This window comes from Gekko japonicus, unplaced genomic scaffold (genome assembly GCF_001447785.1).
Source record: "Gekko japonicus isolate JY-2015 unplaced genomic scaffold, Gekko_japonicus_V1.1 scaffold1533, whole genome shotgun sequence".
NCBI lineage: Eukaryota > Metazoa > Chordata > Lepidosauria > Squamata > Gekkonidae > Gekko > Gekko japonicus.
In genome coordinates, this window is record NW_015163649.1 from 240408 (window position 1) to 261029 (window position 20622).

Here is a 20622-nt window from a genome sequence, read left to right on the forward strand (position 1 = left end):
CTGTAAGTAACTTCAGACAGCTTGTTTCTCTACAACAGGGTTTCTTTTTTTCTCTTTGTAACAATTTGTTAATGTAATATGAAGATTATTATGTCCACTCTCTGAAAAATGTGACTTTCTGTTCATGTTTGAACTTGATTTCCCATAATAGTGTGGGGGGAATAGCTAGCGTGTGTGCAATTTTTCAAGATTATTGCTTTCACACACACTAAATAACCCACTTTCAGTCCACTTTCATAGAATCATAGAGTTGGAAGGGACCTCCTGCACAATGCAGGAAATTCACAAATACCTTTCACCCCACACACCCACAGCGACCCCTGCTCCATGCCCAGAAGATGGCAAAAAAAAAAAACCCCTCCAGGATCCCCAGCCAAACTGGCCAGGAGAAAAATTGCTTCCTGACCCCAGTTGCAACTGGATTTCACTGTGCGAAATGGCAAAACCCACTTGCAAAGGGTCGCTGAAGTGGATTGGAACTGCATTATTTAGTGTGTCTGAAAGCGCCCTATTACCTGGGCAGAACTCTGACTTTGCAGGAACCCCACAGTATGTGCTAGCCATAATTTGTCTGCGTTTCCAGCAGAAAGTTGTGCAAAATGGTCTCTGTTCCACTGGCTTCCTTTAACCAAGGTTTGGCACAATGTCTGATTTGACCTATGTCAAACAAGCTGTGGGTGCTTGGAAGCCGTGCAGACAGCTGGGGGTTGTGGTGGCTCACCTGATCAGTAACGAGAGGACCTCTGGATGTCGTGTAGTCACATTGAGATGCTTGTCTCCCCTTCGTCAGCTGCGTCCTGCCCTAGTTCAGGCAAAGCCATTCCAAGGCACGGTGCTTATGAGATGGAGTACGTGTCGTAAGAGCTCTTAAGGATCCATGACACTCTTGGGCAGAGAGTTTGGCCACCACTGCCACCACAGCTGAAGAGGAAACAGATACCCTTTCGTGCTCAACTTGCGTGGTTCTGTAATTCTCCTTGCCCAAATTATAGTTTGCAACAACTTGAAATGTTTTGGTGACTCCGTTAGTGTGGCCAGGAGGGCTAAAGTTGTAGAAGCGGAACTTTACACGGCTGGTGGGATCTTGCCAGCTTGATATAGTGGTTAGGAGTGCGGACTCTAATATGGGAGAACTGGGTTTGATTCCTCAGTTCTCCACATGCAGCTGCTGGTGTGACTTTGGGTCAGTCACATGTTCTTTCAGAGCTGTTCTCTCAAGAGGTCTCCCAGCGCCACCTACCTCCCAGGGTGTCTGTTGTGGGGAGGGGAAGGGAAAGGAGACCGTAAGCCGCTCTGAGACTCCTTCGGGTAGTGAAGGGCGGGGTATAAATCCAATCTCTTCTTCTTGCTGGTGAGGAACATCAGCCACATGTTGGAGTGTGGCGTGCGCCCAGTGTTGTTAAGGGTATTAGTATCCAGTTGATAGGCTCAGGAGAGGTCGCCGTGTTGGCCTGAAGCAGCAGAACAAAGTTTGAGTCCGGTGGCACCTTGAAGACGAACGAAGTTTTATTCAAAGGGATAAGCTTTTGCGTGCACGCACACTTCTTCCGAAGTGTCTTAAAAGGTGCCACTGGACTCAAACAGTATCCAGTTGAGTTTGAGAACAAGTCTCACTGTAATCGTGAGATATGCTTTTGATTAAGAAGAAGAAGAGATTGGATTTATACCCCGCCCTTCACTACCCGAAGGAGTCTCAGAGCGGCTTACAAACCCCGTTCCCTTCCCCTCCCCACAACAGACACCCTGCGAGGTAGGCGGGGCTGAGAGAGCTCTGACAGAAACTGCTCTTTTTCAAGGACAGCTCTTGTCAGAACTACGGCTTGCCCAAGGTCACCCAGCCAGGTGCAAGTGGAGGAGTGGGGAATCAAACGCGGTTCTCCCAGATTAGAGAAGAAGAACAGATTGGATTTATACCCCACCCTTCACTACCTGAAGGAGTCTCAGAGTGGCTTACAAATTCCTTCCCCTTCCCCTCCCCACAACAGACACCCTTTGAGGTAGGCGGGGCTGAGAGAGCTCTGACAGAAACTGCTCTTTTCCAAGAACAGCTGTGCCAGAACTATGGCTTGCCCAAGGTCATCCAGCAGGTGCAAGTGGAGGAGTGGGGAATCAAACCCAGTTCTCCCAGATTAGAGTCCGCGCAGATTGGGCCTTCATCGGCTGGGGTACCTAACCTTCCTGAGCCTTCATCCACAGAGAAGTTCAGGTTTTTTCCCATTTAATTTTTTATTAAATTTTAAAAGAAGTTCAGGTTTTTGATGCCGCGACTAGATCGGAATCGGAAGAAGATTGAAAGCTAGTAGATTTGTGGCATCCAGAGGTGTGCGCGTGGTTTGGCCTTGCCAGCATACCCTGGTTTTCTAATAAAGTCCCGTTTAATAGCAAGCCGTACCGATGGGCGCCACGCGTGGGACTTGACTTGATGAAATTGACAGCTGGGTGTTTTAAACAGGATACAGGCTGAGAAGTGGAGCGTCTCGGTTCCCTGACCTGGCTGGCTGGGCTTCTGGGTTCTCCCGCAGGCGGATGGATGCCGCTCCGTCTAGGGATATGGCAGACGCAATGGCGTTTAGTCAATTCAGCAGATATTTCAGAGAGCCCATCTGCATTCTGGCTTGACAATGAATCACAGCGGCCGGTGTGAAAGGTCACGTTTGCAGAAAGCTTTGACCAGATTTATCATGCTTGCGACAACAGCCTCTATGGAGGCAGCCGGATTGTTTTTCTATGCTGCAGTTGAGAGACGTGAGTTAATCTCTGGACGTCATTCCTCTATAGCGGATGTCAGGGTAGGAGGCGTCCGGGTTGGCTTTGCATCCTCAAGTTGGAAGCCTGGCTTTTAAAGCTTTTTGTTGTTCTTTGTGACGAAATGTCGTTTTAACATTGGCTTTCTTTCTCCCTCCACCCTCCCCTTACAGTTAACAAGCACAAACCGTGGATCGAGACGACTTACCATGGCATAGTTACTGAAAACGACAACACAGTCCTGTTGGACCCTCCGTTAATAGCGCTGGACAAGGATGCGCCGCTCCGTTTCGCAGGTAAGTGCGTCCGTGCGTTCGTTTGCAAATGGCAACGTTCTTGTTCTTGATTTGTGGCCTAGAAGGATCTCTCGCCAGGTGGGATAGCGCTTGTCTTGGAACAGCGATGTTGGTGTGATGATCAAGTGCCAGAATTAGAAAAGGGTTCAAGCACAGCTATGGAGGGGCCCGTCTGGACATCTGGGGCAGACCAATATCTGTTGCCTGTCCTTTAGGAGGAGCAGGCGATAGACTCACCTGATTGTCATGAACACAAGTGTCCTGCCAGGGCATTAGGGCACGGTTGATGTTCAAAATTGTTGGCAAGATGGGGTAATAACAAAAGCAGTGGTAGGAATGAAAATTTTCACCTGGAGTACGAGGACTTTGTTCAAGGCCATTCAGAAGTAGAAAGTTCTCCCTTTCTCACAATACAAGAACTCTGTGGGCACTCAATGAAATTGCTGAGCAGTTGGGCTAGAACTGATAAAAAGAAGTCCTTCTTCACCCAAAGAGTGATGAACACATGGAATTCACTGCCACAGGAGGTGGCGGCGGCTACAAACATAGACGGCTTCAAGAGGGAATTATATAAGCATATGGAGCAGAGGTCCATCAGTGGCTCTTAGCCACAAGGCATGGATAGGAACTCTCTGTCTGGGGCAAGGGATGCTCTGTCTTCTTGGTGCTGGGGGGGGGGGCAACAGTGGGAGGGCTTCTAGTGTCCTGGCCCCACTGGCAGACCTCCTGATGGCACCTGGTCTTTTTTGGCCACTGTGTGACAGAGTGTTGGACTGGATGGGCCATTGGCCTGATCCAATATTGGCTTCTCTTACGTTCTTATGTTCTTAAGCAGCATTTGAGGTCTAGACTTCATCACAGTGCCTCTTTGTCAAATTTAATGGAAGCATTTAATAACAGGAGAGGGCATCTCACTTTCCCTCCCTTGATCCAAGTTTGGGTGTCATGTATCAGGGCAGGTGTTATACTGGAAGGGAGTGGGGGTGCCATATGTAACTCAGCCAATTCAGTGGATTTGCTTAAAGCCGTAGGTCACGGCCCACAGTACGCAGTTATTACCAGTATGCTGAAAAGTCGGGAAGGTTATCACATGAAAGAACTGAAGCAAGCGTGGGGCGGGGCGGGGCACCAGTACTGAATACGATTGGCAAAGGAGACTGTCTGTCTTATCTGTTGTAGAAAGGAATGTGGGTATCAAACTGCAACGTACTGGGTAGGTTTTTAACTTTCTGGAGCAAACAGTTTTAAACCTGAACCGTTCAACAAGCTGCCATAAGGAGTTTCGAAAGGGCAAGATGGACCAATGTCTGTTAGGGGTATATGAAGGAAAAGGGTGCCCCGTATCCAGGGAAAAGGCGCTGGGCTGCATCACTACTTACAGGCCGCCCTGAGCCTGCCTCGGCAGGGAGGGTGGGGTATAAATAAAATAAAATAAACCGTGGAGTCTTGTGAGCAAAAATCCTACTTTGTGGGCTACTGGCATTAAAGCTGTGAGCGAGCAGTTTGGCTACTGCATAAATCAGTTTGCTCCGGAGCCCTCCTTCCTGAGCAAAGACAAAAATGTCTGAGCCGGAGGCTAAAAAACTGCAAGCTAGCTCACACTGACTCAGCTTAGAGGGAACACCGCTTACAGGGCATCTTAAAACTTCCCCGCTGTGCATAGTCTGTCTGCTCCTGTTGTGTTTTGCGGGGTCTGTACCAACATCTGCTACATTCAGCAGAGGGATAAAACCGTCCCGCAGGTTGTCTCTTTGATCAGTCTGGCCTAAGGAGATTACGTGGGGGGGACCCGCTTGGTGTCGAGTCTCTTCATTACCGTTAATGTAAGCTTTTAATTAGCGGCCTGTCTACATGAAACCTTTTTGCAAGGCCAAGTCCTTGAGTTGTTTTTCCAGCTTGGGGTATTAGACGTGGACTGAAATGTTGGGGGACGAGTTCTTTGCATTCTGTTCTTGCCTCTACAATATCTGCCGCCCAGGAGGCCGCGTGGGTAGAAGAGGTCGCAGCCACGTAGGTTTGCTGTAGCGCTCGGAGAAGAACACGTCGGTTTTGGTTAGCATTCGGTTTCTCGCGGCTTCTGAAACGTGCGTGGTGGTAACTGTTCACCATCTGATTTTGTTTAAAGTTTGTCTTCCTGTGGGATTTTGCACTTTCTGCTTTGGATAAAGGAGTGAGGAGCTGCTCCATTGCTTAGTGCTAGAGCGTGTAATTACGGTGCAGAAGGTCCCAAGTTCAATCCCCGGCATCTCCAGGTTAAAGATTCCCTAGTAGTGGCTTAGAGGTTAAGATGCTGAGCTACAGACCGGGAGGTCTGTAGTTCGACAGTTCGAGACCCTGATGCCGCGGGACGGAGTGAGCTCCCGTCTCTGGCCCCAGCTCCTGCCAACCTAGCAGTTCGAAAACTGTTAAAAAAATGACTCTTATCTTATTCTGTATTTAACTACAGCTGCTAGTATATTGTATGCTAAACATTGGAGATTAACAGAGACACCTTCGAGACCAGAAACTTTAAACAAAATTTTAGAAACGGTGGAGATGGACAAACTAACTCTAATTCTGAAAGGACAACCAGAGACTGTATTTGAGAATACACGGTCAAGATTCTAGCAACGGCTTGCAGATTATTCCAAGTAATCAACGGAGTCATCTAAACTTTATCAAGGATCTTTATTTTATAAATATGATTTATTTGCAATCGACATAGTTATTGTTTACAAGGTGAATTATACAGATTTATGATAAATTAGGCATCAAAATGTTATTGAAGAACTGAAATTGAATTTCCCCCCCCGTTCGAAAACTGTTAAAAAATGACTCTTATCTTATTCTGTATTTAACTACAGCTGCTAGTATATTGTATGCTAAACATTGGAGATTAACAGAGACACCTTCGAGACCAGAAACTTTAAACAAAATTTTAGAAACGGTGGAGATGGACAAACTAACTCTAATTCTGAAAGGACAACCAGAGACTGTATTTGAGAATACACGGTCAAGATTCTAGCAACGGCTTGCAGATTATTCCAAGTAATCAACGGAGTCATCTAAACTTTATCAAGGATCTTTATTTTATAAATATGATTTATTTGCAAGCGACATAGTTATTGTTTACAAGGTGAATTATACAGATTTATGATAAATTAGGCATCAAAATGTTATTGAAGAACTGAAATTGAATTTCCCCCCTTCATGTTTGTTTTGTATGTTGAAAATAAAAAAGCATTTTTTTTAAAAAAAACAAGAAATTGCTTCAGTGGGAAGTCAACAGCGTTCTGTGCGCCTCGGCGTTTAGTCATGCTGGCCACATGATCACGGAAATGTCTTCGGACAGCGCTGGCTCTTCGGCTTGGAAACGGGGATGAGCCCTGGATTCGACTAGCTTTTGAGCAAGGAAAACCTTTACCTAATAGTGCTGGGGAAGAAGGCTGCTGGTGGGCAGAGTGGACCAGGAGTCCCCAATCTGGTGATTGTGGGGGCACCATGGTGCATCTCCAACACATTTCCTGGTGCCCACCAAGAGTTTTGAGAAAGTGGCTTTTGTCCCCGGATTTGCACGGGGCTTGTGTCCCCGTGGGTGGTTTCTGATGCCTGGGCCTCCTCATCGAGCTGCCTGTCCTTGTTGGGCTAAGAGCAGGGCAGGTTGTGTCCCCCTTCTGCCTACCGCCGAGGAGTGTATAATGTGGAGCTTGGCTGCACGAGAGTTCTAAAGGGTGGACCAGGAGGGAAAAAATGGCCGCACTTGAGTCAGCGATACAAGAGGGGCGTTGGCCACGTCTCATCCAATCAGTAGACATAAACAGGCAAGTCCCTGTAAGTAGGTTTGTCGGCCAGTTCTAATCTTGTAACGTGGGCCTCGCCCTGACCTGGATAGCCCAGGCGAGCCTGATCCCGTCAGCTCTCGGAAGCTAAGCAGGGCCGCCCCTGGCTCCGAAGAGCTCAAAAGAATCCTAGGAGCCGGGCAGTGGCAACCACTTCTGTTTATCTGCCTTCGCCTGGATGGCCCAAGCTAGCCAGATCTCATCAGAACGCGGAAGCTAAGCAGTCTAAGCCCTGGTTAGTGCTTGGATGGGAGATCCCCAAAGAAGTCCAGGATTGCTATGTGGAGGCAGGCAGTGGCGTAAGAACATAAGAGAAGCCAATGTTGGGTCAGGCCAATGGTCCCTCCAGCCCAATACTTTGTCACACAGTGGCCCAAAACACCAGGTGGCAGGCAAACCATCCCTGAACGTCTCTTGCCTTGAAAACCCTACAGGAACGCCATAGGTCAGTGACGGCACTTTCTACCACCAATGTGGACCTCTGTCTAAAAGACAGAAGAAGAACAACCAAAAAAAAGCACATCATTCATACAGAAGACAGGAGGGCCTGGCGGGAGCTGGTCCATGGGGTCGCGAAGAGTCGGACTCGACTGTGCGACTGAACAACAACAACATACAGAAGATTTGGAGGCACCCATATCTTATAGCAAACACGAGCGGGTGGGTCTCCGTGGCTTCAGTCCCGGCATTCCCAGTGTCCTTGGTCTCCGAGGGAGCGCTCTCCATCTGCGGCTGGAGTCCGGGGTGTGGAAGGAACAGTTGGAGGACAGAATCCTTGTCGGAAGACCAGGCAGCCCCTGCATGTTCAGAGAGCGAGAAGCAGCCTTCCTTCTCACGGTGCCAGAGAAGCTGATGCCAGGGCCCCCCTCCCCGCCACCCTGAAATCTGTGCAGTGACTTTCGGCTTGTGTTGAGGAGGGTTCCTCAGTGAGTGGATTTAAATAACAGTGACTCCCCTCCCCAAAGGACGGCTCATCTCTTACTACCGATCTTCCCCTTCCACCGCATCTGGCTGTGCTCTAAGGCATGCCCTTGGTTCCCACAGACCGACCGTGATGCCCAGCAGGTCCAGCAGAAACCCCGTGTGGAAGGCAAGTGTGCCCCAGGATCTCCAACGGCATGCCAAACAGGAAGAATTCCCTGGAGGTAGAAGATTTACAAACTTGTGCTGTGGGTGGTGGTGGTATGGGCCTACCTTATCTTATCAAAATGGCCGTCACGGGAGGTGGAACCAAAGGAAGCCCATCTGCAGATGGCAAGGGGAGGAATTTAAAAATATACATGGGGACAGAGGAGTGAGACAGAGAACATAAGAACATAAGAGACGCCAATGTTGGATCAGGCCAAAGGCCCATCCAGTCCAACACTCTGTGTCACACAGTGGCCAGAAATACCAGTGCCATCAGGAGGTCCACCAGTGGGGCCAGGACATTAGAAGCCCTCCCACTGTTGACCCCCCCCCCCCAAGCACCAAGATGACAGAGCATCACTTGCCCCAGAGTCCCTATCTATACCTTGTGGCTAATAGCCACTGATGGACCTGAAGCCGTCCATGCTCGTAGCCGTCACCACTTCCTGTGGCAGCGAATTCCAAGTGTTAATCACTCTTTGGGTGAAGAAGTACTTCCTTTTATCCGTTCTAACCCGACCGCTCAGCAATTTCATGGAGTGCCCACGAGTTCTTGTATTGTGAGAAAGGGAGAAAAGTACCTCTTTCTCCACCTGGTCTACCCCATGCACAATCTTATAAACCTCAATCATGTCACCCCTCAGTCGTCGTTTCTCCAAGCTAAAGAGCCCTAAGCACTTTAACCTTTCCTCATAGGGAAAGTGTTCCAACCCTTTTATCATTCGAGTTGCCCTTTTCTGCACTTTTTCCAAAGCTATAATATCCTTTTTAAGATGTGGTGACCAGAACTGCACACAGTATTCCAAATGAAGAAGAAAACCAGCACTGGGGTGCAATGCTCCCTCTAAGCTGTGGAGCCTTGTGAGCAAAATTCTACTTGTGAGCTACTGGCATTAAAGTCGTGAGCAAGAAACTTGGCTGCTGCATAAATCAGTTTGCTCTGGAGCCCTCCTTCCTGAGCTCAGACAAAAGGTGTGATCCGGAGGCTAAAAATCTGTGAGCTTGCTCACACTAACTCAGCTTAGAGGGAACATTGCTGGGGTGTCTGCTTCTGCTTAAGCGATATTATTTTAATGTGCACAGCCGGTTGGATTCCCAGTGGCCAGTCGGAAGCCTTGCTGGACAGATGCCACACCCACTTTCTAAAAACACTTGCTGGGCACCAGGGAAGGTGGGGACACGGACCCGTGTTGGGAATCCCCGCTGCGATCCTTGCTTGGCATGACTGGTGGAGCTGAGAGCAATCCTCCGCTCCAGCATTGCACCAGAGCGTCTTCTGGCCCAGGACCCTGCTGGATGCTACTTTTACCACTGGGTTGACTTGGAACATCGTTATCATCTGACTTTGTTGGATGCTATCCCTACCACTGGGCCGACTTGAATACCGCCATCATTTGCTGTTTTTATCTATTGATGTTGTTAACTGGGATGTTGTTTTTAACTGTCTTAATTTTGGATTGTTTATGATATTTTGATCTTGTTAGCCACCTTTATTTATTTGTTTGTTTGTTTATTTATTTATGTTTGGATTTATATCCCGCCCTACCCCAAAGGCTTAGGGCGGCCTTGAACCATCGTGTCCAGCAAGGCGAGATACAAATAGAAACAATAAATAAATAAATAAATAAACAAACTTTCTTGAATTGCTGTAGAAAGGATTGCTCTGTGCTGGATTGTGGTGTGCTCGGTTGGGGGTGTGTGTGTTCCCTTCTTTAAAAAAAGGAAGAGAAAGCTGTTGACCGTGCAGCCCTAATAAGAACATTGCATACCCATTAGCTGTGGCCTTGAAAAGACTGCAGCGTATCTGAAACCACAAACTCTGTATTCATTCAGAATATACAGAGTTGCTACCTTCTGTGCGTTTTTTGAAAAGCCTCTGTCTTCTTGCAAAATGTTTGTTTGGGTGAAGGCAGGCGGTGGCTTTTCTGCAGGACAGGGAACGGCCAAAACAGAGTTCCACACTTCAAAGCCCAATTAACCAACGGCGACATGCTCAGAATTCACAGGGCTAAATGTGCTTTCTCTTTCCCCCCCATCACTGCAAAATGGGGCTGAGAGAGATGGCCCCGGCTGCTTGTCCAGAAAGCAATTTCCACTTCAAACACTCAATTCCCTCTAGTTGAAGTGTTTTTGTATTGCTTGATTGTGCATGGTTCTGCGTGTGTGTGTGTGTGTGTGTCTGTTGTGTTTTTTTGCACTTGAGTGCAGATTAGCCACGATGAAAATGCGAGTTTGCGGGGTGCCTCCAGACAAAGAGCTGCACTTTCAAGCAGACGATAGCATCAGCCAATTTTGTTGTGTTAAATCGGCGCATCAATCAGGTTTGGAAATTGCCGCTTTCCCAGCTGGCCTCCTATGGCCCGTGAGGATTGCTTCCAGGTGACCGAGAAGCTTTGGTAAATTGGAAATGCAAATACTGGTTTACCTTTTTAAAAAATATGTATACATCTCCAGTGTTGATGTATGTTGGTAGGTAGCACAGTAAAAATAGTGGGCTGGTAATAGAAGTCTAGGGGCTGTGGTGGCTCAGAGGTTAAGATGCTGAGCTGCAGACCGGAAGGTCTGTAGTTCGGCAGTTCGAGACCTGAGTGTGCCGCTTGATGGAGTGAGCTCCCGTCTCTGGCCCCAGCTCCTGCCAGCCTAGCAGTTCGAAAGCAAGAAATTGCAAGTAGATAAATAGGTACTGCTTCGGTGGGAAGGTAACAGCGTTCCGTGCACCTTGGCGTTTAGTCGTACCGGCCACATGACCTTGGAAACATCTTTGGACAGCGCTGGCTCTTCGGCTTGGAAATGGAGATCAGCAGTGCTCCCTACAGTCAGATTCACCTGGCTTTCGAGCAAGGGAAACCTTTACCTAACAAAAGTCTGGCTTGAACAAAACAGTAGGATCTGTTTGGATGCTGCATTAAGCCCGGATTTGCACAAACCTCGCTTGTCGCAGTACTCGCACGACTTTTTCCTCCTCCATCCCCCTGCGGTCTTAGAACAGTCACGGTCATTGTCTCTTGTGCTTTGGGGACCGGCACGTCATACAAACCTGCCTCCAGGGCCTCAGATGTACCAAGCAGGCAAGGTACGGCCAACATACCGAACTTTGGGGCCCTCGGCCTTTCCTCAGAAGCAGCGGCAGACAGACTGGGTTGACCGTTCAAAAGCCATGCGCTGTGGGCTTGCTTGCTCCGCCTTCCACAGTGGAGCCACCAGATCCTCTCAGTACCAAGCTCCTCAACATCAAGCTATCAGAAGCACAAGTCTGTTCCTTCAACATTAGGCCGGACAACAGATGAACGCATTGAGCTGCCTTATACTGAATCAGACCCTTGGTCCATCTAGGCCGGTATTGTCTACTTAGACTGGCAATGCCTCTTTAGGATCTCAGGTAGCCTTTCGCATGGTCTGGTCCTTTCGACTGGAGATGCCGGGGATTGAACCTGGGACCTTCTGCATTCCAAGCCAATGTTCTGCCACTGAAGAAGAAGAAGAGTTGGATTTATACCCCGCCCGTCACTCGGAGTCTCAGCGTGGCTTACAGTCGCCTTCCCTTCCTCTCCCCACAACAGGCACCCTGTGAGAGGTGGGGCTGGGAGAGCTCTGAGAGAACTGCTCTTGAGAGAACAGCTCTGATAGAACTGTGACTGACCCAAGGTCACCCAGCTGGCTGCATGTGGAGGAGTGGGGAATCAAACCTGGTTCTCCAGATTAGAGTCCACCACTCTTAGCCACTGCACCAAACTGGCTCTCCGGGGGTTTCAGGCAGAGGTCCCTCCCATCATCTCCTATCTGATCCTTTTAACTGGAGATGCCGGGGATTGAACCCGGGACCTTCTGCATGCCGAGCATATGCTCTACCACTGAGCCATTGGCCCTCCCTAGATAAACCCCCCAAAATGATGGCCTCGCCCCCCTACCATGGCCGAGTCAAAAGACCATAAGGAAAGGCACCAGAAGCCACTGGAAAAAGTCTCCCAATGGGTTTTGTGTTTTGTTTCTTGCTCACCCATAGTTCAGTGTGCGGTCAGATGTCTTGACAAATTGGTTTTTGTCGGGGCTTCAAAAGCACCACACGGTAGGCAGAGGGGGACAGGGAGGAAGCACCTGGTCCCATCGATAAATTGGACTTGAGCCCGTCGTGACCCAAATGCCGTTTCCGAATGTTGCCTCAGTCGTTGCTTCAAAATCGTGAGCCTGTCTTCCCGTATTACCATTGCGTTTTTGGTAAATGCATTTTTAAAAAAAATTTGGAGCTCTCCTCCCCGTGAAACAAAAAAGGGAAATGGATATTTGGGATCCAAAATAAAATTCTGGTGCCGGGGACCGTTTTTTGAGCAGCAGTTCAGTACTCCCGCAGGCGCCTTTGGAGTGGCGGGGGAGTATTATGGGGTGGATTAGTTGTGTCAGCGAGATGCCAAGAAATGTGGGGCCCGAATTGCCTTCTGGCAAAGGTTGGCACCGAGGCTATAGCTTCGAGCCCAGCTCCAGTGGCCAAGAACTGAGCAGTCTCTCTCTCTCTCTCTGATTTTTTTTCAGCAAGCTCAGACAACTGTCACATTAACACACTTTCCCTTCCCCTCCTTTCTATATCCTCTATTCGGCTTTCTGCCATCTTGCCCTGGCCAGCCGTAGGCTTTGCTAACATCGTAAATGCTTTCATGGGAATGTTGGACTCGGAAGACTAAGGTAATAGCGGCGGGGAAGAGCATGCCCACTAATTGAAAGCGGGCGGTTGTTGTTTAAGTCGCTCCCGTGGCATCGGCCCGAGTGGCGGGCAGCCTGGCATTTTCTGGAACATTCCTGATACAGCCCGTGGGGGGGGAGGGGGCGCTTGGCCGGCTTCCGCTCGCAGAGGTGGCAGCAAGGCAGGGCGCTCGTGCTTGCTCAGCTGATGGCCCTTGCGCCGCCTGTCTTGCCGCCCCAGTTGACTTTCCCAGCAAGGCAACAACTCGGCTTGGGTCAGTGACCTTGGTGTGGGTGGACTTTGGCACAAAGTGTGAAGGGAGCTGAGGCCAGAGTGGTACCCACTGCTTCCCTGGCATGCCTGTCTGCATTCCTGAGTAAGCATTGGTGTAGCGCTTTCAATGTTCAAAGAGCTTCACAGGTTTTCCCTTGCAATCCTTAACAACATCCCTGTGAGGTAGGCCAGTGTTATAAGCCCCTTATTGGAAATTTGGGGAGGGGAAGGTCAAAACAAGTATTTTGTATTGGTTTTGTTTCCAGATTTTTAATAAAGTACTGTTTGTTTGTTGTTAATCACTTGGGGAGTTGTTGTTTTTTAATGGTAAAGTGGCTAATAAATGTTTTAATCGAGATATTTGAGGATTTCATGTGCGCATCCATTAGAGGTGTAAATTTTCTAGAAATGTTGAAGCCACAGACCCCCTCTTTTTTCTTGAAAAAACAGAAATTTTGGAAAAAATCATAATACATGCGGGACTTTCCTATCAAAACTACACTTCTTTTACTGATTGAACAACATAAAATGTGTCATTTATAACTTAGTTATCATATAAAATTATCCTATTTGGCATATTTGTGATTATACTATTTGGCATATTTGTGGCATTTAAAAGTATAAATCTCTTCAATTTCTATACCCTGTGGTACCATATCACATGGATCTTAATTTTTGCCACCTGAGAGGGTAAGAACAAATAAAAGTTGAAAGTTGAAAACAAATTTTGTAGTTAACAAAGGAAAGTGTATTTTGACAGAAAGTCTCCTAGAGTAACAATAGTACTGCCTTCATGTCTGGACGTTAGCTGTATTAAAACACTGAACTCTTTAATAATGTGGGTATTATTAAACATATTATAGCTTATTAATGGTTGTCCAAATCACTTCATTTAAAATTAAAAAATCTTGAAAATGATGTATATGTCTATAGTATAAGAATTTTCGTCAGTGGTCCTCAACATTTCTCAGTTTTCCCAGGAGAAGTTGAGAAAGTCCTTAAACCTTGAACATGAAAAACCTTGTCTTAAGAAGCGCTGTATTATTATTTATTATTTTATTCAATTTATAGCCCTCCCTCCCCGCAAAGCGGGCTCAGGGCGGCTTACAGTCAGGAATGTATTCATTCAAAAAGAGAAAATATCTCATATAGGAGTTTCTTTTCGGTGTTCCCCTGAGTTTTCCAATTTTTCTGTCAGAAAAATCATGTGAGGGGAGTGAGGCTTTGGGGGAAACCCTTTCCCCCCCTTAATGTTCTGTTTTCCCGTTTCCTCACATCTGTAGCATCCAGTGAGGATCCACTTTCTTCAAGACGCAATAATCTGTCCTTTTCCTAAAACGGTTTTCCACCTTTACCCCTCGTCTGGCAGTCACAGCCTTTGCGGAACTGTAGTCTTGGTTGAATTGAGCTTAGCAGATCCTACTAGAGCGCCTCTCATGTAGAAATTGTACATTTGTTGCGTATTCAGGAAAACACACACCTACCTTTCACAGAGAGGAGATTTTGAATTTGGCGCTTGTTGGAACTGAGAATCTGGTTATAAATACTCCTAAACACCCTTGAGAGAGACCCTCATGAGAGGGAGCCTGCTTCTTAACTAGAGATGGCTGATTAAAATGTTGCTGTTGTGCACCATATATATAGATTTCCCCCCCTTACGCTGAAAGGTGCTCACAAGTCTGCTCACCGTTAAATAACCTCTGTGTAGAACTGCCTAAAGAATGAAAGAGCTTGCTTTTAATCCATCTTGTTTGTTCGTTTCCCTGACCTGGACAACCCAGGCTCTAGCCCGATCTCGTCAGGTCTCAGAAGCTAAGCAGAATTGGCCCTGGCTAGTACTTGGATGGGCGACCTCCAAGGAATACCAGGCCTATGGTCCAGAGGCAAGCAATGGCAAACCACCTCTGAAACATATCTTGTCTTAAAAAAACACTAGCTCGCCACCTAGTGGTGCGTAATGCTGAAAGAGCTAGAACTTTTGGCTGCCAGGCAATCTTAGGATCTCCTGGCTATACACACTGCCACACGATAATTAATTAATTAATTCTTTGTTCGTAAAGCAAAGGCTAGAGGTGACGAGTGTGGGATGCGGCTGTTGCCAGGCCGACTTCCACGTCCCGCTGCTTGAGTGTTGCTTCGTTAGAGAGGGTGAGAAAGCTGCGCCTATAATAGCTTAGGAGAGTTGATTTACTGCATCTTCTAAAGCGCTTGGGCATGGTCGGGAGGACATTCATCCTTGCACCACCCTCTTTGCGGTCACGCATCTCACCTGTCAGGTGGGCCACGGTGCAGAGCCCTCATTTGAACACTGTGCAGTTTTGGTCACCGTATCTCAAAAAGGACATCGCCGAGCTAGAAGAAGTACAGAAGACGGCCGCTGAGATGATTAGGGGGATTGGGGCAGTTTTCCTGTGAGAAAAGGCTGAAGAGTCCGGGACTTTTCAGTTTAGAAGAGAGATGAACTGTCTGTGTTCAGTTTTGAGCGCCACAATTTAAGAAGGATATAGACATGCCGGAACGTGTCCAGAGGAGGGCAACGAAGATGGTGAGGGGGTCGGAGACCAAGTCCTGTGAGGAAAGGTTGAAGGAGCTGAGTACGTTTAGCCTGGACAGGAGACGACTGAGAGGTGATATGAAAACCATCTTCAAGTACTTGAAGGGCTGTCTTCTAGAGGATGGTGCGGAGTTCTTTTCTGTTGCCCCAGAAGGTCGGACCAGAACCAGCGAGTTGAAATTAAATCAGAAGAGTTTTCGGCTAAACATGAGGAAAAACTTCCTGACAGAGCAATTCCTCAGTGAAACAGGCTTCCTCGGGCGGTGGTGGGCTCTCCTTCTTCGGAGGTTTTCAAACAGATGTCCATCTGACAGCAGTGCTGATTCTGTGAACATGGGCAGATCATGAGAAGGGAGGGCAGGAAGGGTTGCCTCGGTGCTTAATTCTCGTGGCCCTTTCTTACGCTTCTCCACTTCGGGGTCAGGAAGCAAATTTCCTCCAGGCCAGTTTGGCTGGAGATCCTGGAGGTTTTTTGTCATCTTCTGGGCATGGAACAGGGGTCACTGGGTGTGTGTGTGTGTGTGGAGAAGTATTTGTGAATTTCCTGCATTGTGCACGGGGTCAGACTAGATGACCCTGGTGATCCCTTCCAACTCTATGTTTCTGTGACTGGGGGAAGGGGGGACATGATAGAGGTTTATAAAATCATGTCTGGGCTGGAGAGGATTGACAAAGGGAACTGCTTGTCCCTCTCCCAAAACACTAGAATGGGAGGGCATCTCATGAAGCCGATAGTCAGTGGATTGGGGACAGACAATTGAAATATTTCTTTCTATGAGTGATTAAAATGTGGAGTTTGCTGCCAGAGGTTGTAGCACTGGCCACAGGTATAGATGGCTTTAAAAGGGGGATTAGACACCTTTATTGAGGAAAGCTCCATCAGTGACTGTAAGCTGAGTGACTAAAAAGACCCTCCACGTTTTGGCGTGCATTTGCCCTCTTAAGGCTGCCTGATCTCAGTGCCATTTTGATGATAGAAGACTAGCCTGGAAAGAATTTCCCTGTGGGAGGAGGTCTAACCCTCTGGAATTCACTGCCACAGGAGGTGGTGGCAGCTACAAGAGGGAATTAGATAAGCATTTGGAGCAGAGGTCCACCAGTGGCCATTAGCCACAAGGTATAGATAGGAACACCAAGTGTTGGATTGGACACCGAGTGTTGGATTGGATGGGCCATTGGCCTGATCCAACATTGGCTCCTCTTATGTTCTTACCAGTCTCATGCTCCGTGGTCTCTGCTTCCTTCAACTCTGTTTTCCTGTCTCTCCCAACTTGTTACTTCAGGTTCCTTTAGGCCACTGGCTATTTTATCCCATTACCCTGCCCTTCAGCAATCTTCCCCAGTCGTCACCCCCCCCCCCACCAGTGCCAGGATTTAGTCACGATCTTAAGATCTGTGAAGTCTTTTCAGAGCTCCTCCATTCTGATCAGCCCCTCCGTTCTTCCAGTTCTCCAGCCCTCATTCTGTACCTGCCTGTCAGACTCTTGAACAGAGTTACTCTCCACAACACTCTCTTGGCAGTGATTTGTTTATTGAGTCGTAAAGTTGATTCAAGCTAAGACTTTGCTGTGTCAGAACTAAGGTTCCAGTGCCAAGATCCAAAGTTATATATGATTCAAGCCCCCCCCCCAAGTGGCCAGTCCAATCACGTCATCCATGCAGCCTGCCTAGACTTCCCGCGCTCCTGCCCCCCCACCTGCGAGACCACCATTACCTTATCTACTCAGCAGAGCAAGCAGAGACATTAGCCAGGGTCGTTGCTCTTCTTCCCAGAGGCATCTTAGAAAGTAGTTGCTCAGCCACTACAAAAGGCACACACTGACACACACACACACCCCTTCAGGAATTACAGCAAGAGATCCCAAAACACAGACTTCCATGGCAATCGAGGTACTGAGTTTGACACTGCCCGCCTTTCATGTTCTAGTCTGTTGTCGACTCTACACACTTGCCCTGTTCCATTCCTGACATCCCAGGATGTCTTCCTGTGTCATCTAGTGCCTTGGTGTGGTTTTTACATCCCCTACTGACAATAATTTCCCTCTCCGATCTGGGCAGCAAACAGTGTTTAGTTCCCTGAGTGGTTGAACATTCCATGCCACCGCAGCAGTTCAGCCAATCACTGCTGGAGATCTCACCACCTCCAGGGCTTCGGCCGGGAGGGCGGGGTAGAAATTAGAAAAATAAATATAGTGTCAATGAGCAGGTTTGGGTGGATATGGGAAAGCCACTGCAAAGCAACTTTTAATGAAAATTCAGCTATTTTGTACAGGTCGGGACAAATGTGTAGGGTTGGATCCAAGGATTCCTTTCCACCGTGGTGGGGAAGAGAGGGAGGACTCTTTGCTTTGTAGAAGGGGATGTAGTGGAAGAAGCAAGTTAGAAGAAATGGAACTGATTCAATGGAATGGATTTCGTTGATATTAAAATTGTTTTACCTACAATACCTTGTGAATAGAAGGGTTACAAATCGAAAACGTGTAAAATTTAAGATGGCGTTTCCATTGTCTGTGGAAGCCGGGGAGAGCCTCTCCCAGTAAGCTGGAGATCTGGTTCCATTGCATTCGTAGTAACCAACGACTGGATTCTGATTCTTGAAAACGAAATGTCGAAAGGTTTTTTTTCCCTGTGTAAATGTCTGAATCTCTTGACCTTTCATTATTTTTTCCCCTTAATTTGCTCCTTCTTCAAGTCTTTCTTGTATTACTGACTCGGGTTTATCTTTTCTCCCTTTAGAGAGTTTTGAGGTGACAGTCACCAAAGAAGGTGATGAAGGGTTCTTTCTCTCCCTTTTTATGAATATTAACCCACTAACTTTGGTTATGAAAAATGGGGAATCAGCACTTAAACAGAAGATCCTGTCATGCTCTTTGACCCCATTTTATTCTCTCAGTATTCTCTCCTCCCCCCCTCAAAATATATATAAATATATATTGATTTTTTTTTAAAAAAAATGTTATGTAACCAACCCTTTGGCTAGAAATATCTGTAAATCAGACATCCATTTGAACTGTGCAGTTATTCATATTTAAGCCCGTTAAGAAGAGCTCCCCCAACACCCACCCACCCCGCTTGTATTCTCTCGGACAGTTCGTTTCGCAGGGCGAATTTTTTGCATTTTGGTAATAAGTCAGTTTACCCCCAAACAAATACAGGAGCGCAGGCCTCTGTTTGTAGCAGGAACTCCTTTGCATATTAGGCCACACACCCCTAAGGTAGCCAATCCTCCAAGAGCTTACAGAGCTCTTCTTACAGGGGCTACTGTAAGCTCTTGGAGGATTGGCTACATTAGGGGTGTGTCGCCTAATATGCAAAGACGTTCCTGGTATGTCATGTATAGAAGCAATTTGCAACTGAGCTCGCATGTCATCTTGGATATCTGTTTAATCTGAAGTTCCCTGGCCGGCCACAGCTGTGTAACGGTCCTGATCTCAGCTGCAAGAAACACCCCGTGTACTGGCATACCCCTTTGACACTCCCATGCAACACTCCCTCTAAGCTGTGGAGTCTTGTGAGCCAAAATTCTACTTTGTGAGCTACCGGCATTAAAGTTGAGAGCAAGCGATTGGGCTCCTGCATAAATTAGTTTGCCCTGGAGCCATCCTTCCTGAGCTAAGACAAAAATGTGTGAGCTGGTGGCTAAAAACCTGTGAGCTAGCTCACACTAACGCAGCTTAGAGGGAACACTGCTCCCATGTATCCCTTTGGAACCAAATGTGCAGTTGTATCTTCAAACACTGCTAGGACTAATACTAGCGGCTTGCTGGCTCCAGTTCTGAAACTGATTGCCGTGAGTGCCGAAAAAAAGAGGGCGGAAGGCATTGCGGACAGGAGAGGTGCACGAGCGGACCGTTTCCTAACCGTGGTTAGGAGACGGGGAATGTTCTACCTGCACTGGACCTGTTCTCTCCTTAGGTTATAGGCTTGTCAGGCGAAATGCCCCAAGTTGAGGCCCGGGTGGGGAGGCAAAGAGTAGGTTCCGACGGAATGCAAGAGGCACCAAGTGAGTCGGCGGCTGTTGAAATGGATGCCTGAGAAGTTGGTATTTCTACCTTTTCCATTGAGTAGTTTATTTTGATTCCCCTGACTCTGGGTCGTTTTGTTTTTCGGGTTTCGGTTTGGATGGTTTGTTGTTGTTTTTTTTTCAAAGCCAGGTACATTGCACAGGAAGACTTTGTCCGTTTTGGATCCATTGACAGAATTTTTGTTAATTACAGTGCTGAATCTTCTTATATCCCCTTTTCAAGCTTCCTTTCACCTCTTCTCGACTTTGTAACTGTGCATTCTTAACCTTCCGGCTCTGGTCGAAACCCCACCAGCTGCCTTTGCCATTTCCCAGCAGCTTGGCATAGAAGATTCTCTCGGCGGCCTTGGCTGTTTCGCTCTTCTAAGATCTCTACTTCTACCCCCCCCCCACCTCCTAGAGTTTGTCTCAAGTACTCCTGTGAAATGCCTGTCTATCTACATCTCTCTCTTTTCGTATTCCTGCATGACTGGATGCAAAGTAAACCAGTTGCTTGGAAAGCAGATGTATGCTTTTTTTTTCCTTCCTTTTTTTTGGTTTCGTTCTGTTTTTTAAAACTACCAGATCTCACCCATCTTTTAAAAAAAGCACAGTGTCTTTTGCTTTGTCCACAGACCCTCACAAAACCCTTGGCTGCAAAAAAAATAATAATGTTAAGTGATATGTGTGTGTGTTTTCTTTAAAAAGCAAGACACGGCACACAGACATGCCCGTACGCATTTTGCTGCTTGGAAAGTGCTAATCGGAGTCGCTTTGAATCTCTTAGGTGAGATTTGCGGATTTAAAATCCACGGGCAGAATGTCCCCTTTGAAGCCGTGGTGGTGGATAAGTCCACCGGCGAGGGCATGATCCAATCCAAAGAAAAACTCGACTGCGAGCTCCAGAAGGATTACACGTTTACCATCCAAGCGTATGACTGTGGGAAGGGACCAGATGGCGCCAATGCGAAAAAATCCCACAAGTAAGTACTCTCTGGGTGGGGGTGGGGGTGGGGAGTGTGGATCAAGCATTCCGGAGGCAATGTGGCTTCTCCATTTGGAATGAATGAATGAAAGCCAGATGCATGACCACGGAGGATGTCTATGGGGTGGTTTTGGTCCCAGCGGGG

The 20622-nt window shown here is 47.6% G+C and overlaps 1 protein-coding gene across 1 annotated transcript in view; it reads left to right on the plus strand.

Annotated features, from left to right (window-relative positions):
* The first annotated feature begins 643 nt into the window (after nucleotides 1-643).
* The window catches only part of CLSTN1 (calsyntenin 1), a 67949-nt gene continuing 47970 nt past the window's right edge, over nucleotides 644-20622 (plus strand). The window contains exons 1-4 of the mRNA XM_015407668.1: nucleotides 644-728; nucleotides 2919-3041; nucleotides 18226-18255; nucleotides 20280-20475. Of these exons, the coding sequence (XP_015263154.1) occupies nucleotides 644-728; nucleotides 2919-3041; nucleotides 18226-18255; nucleotides 20280-20475 (434 nt within the window). The remainder of the gene's footprint in view (nucleotides 729-2918; nucleotides 3042-18225; nucleotides 18256-20279; nucleotides 20476-20622) is intronic.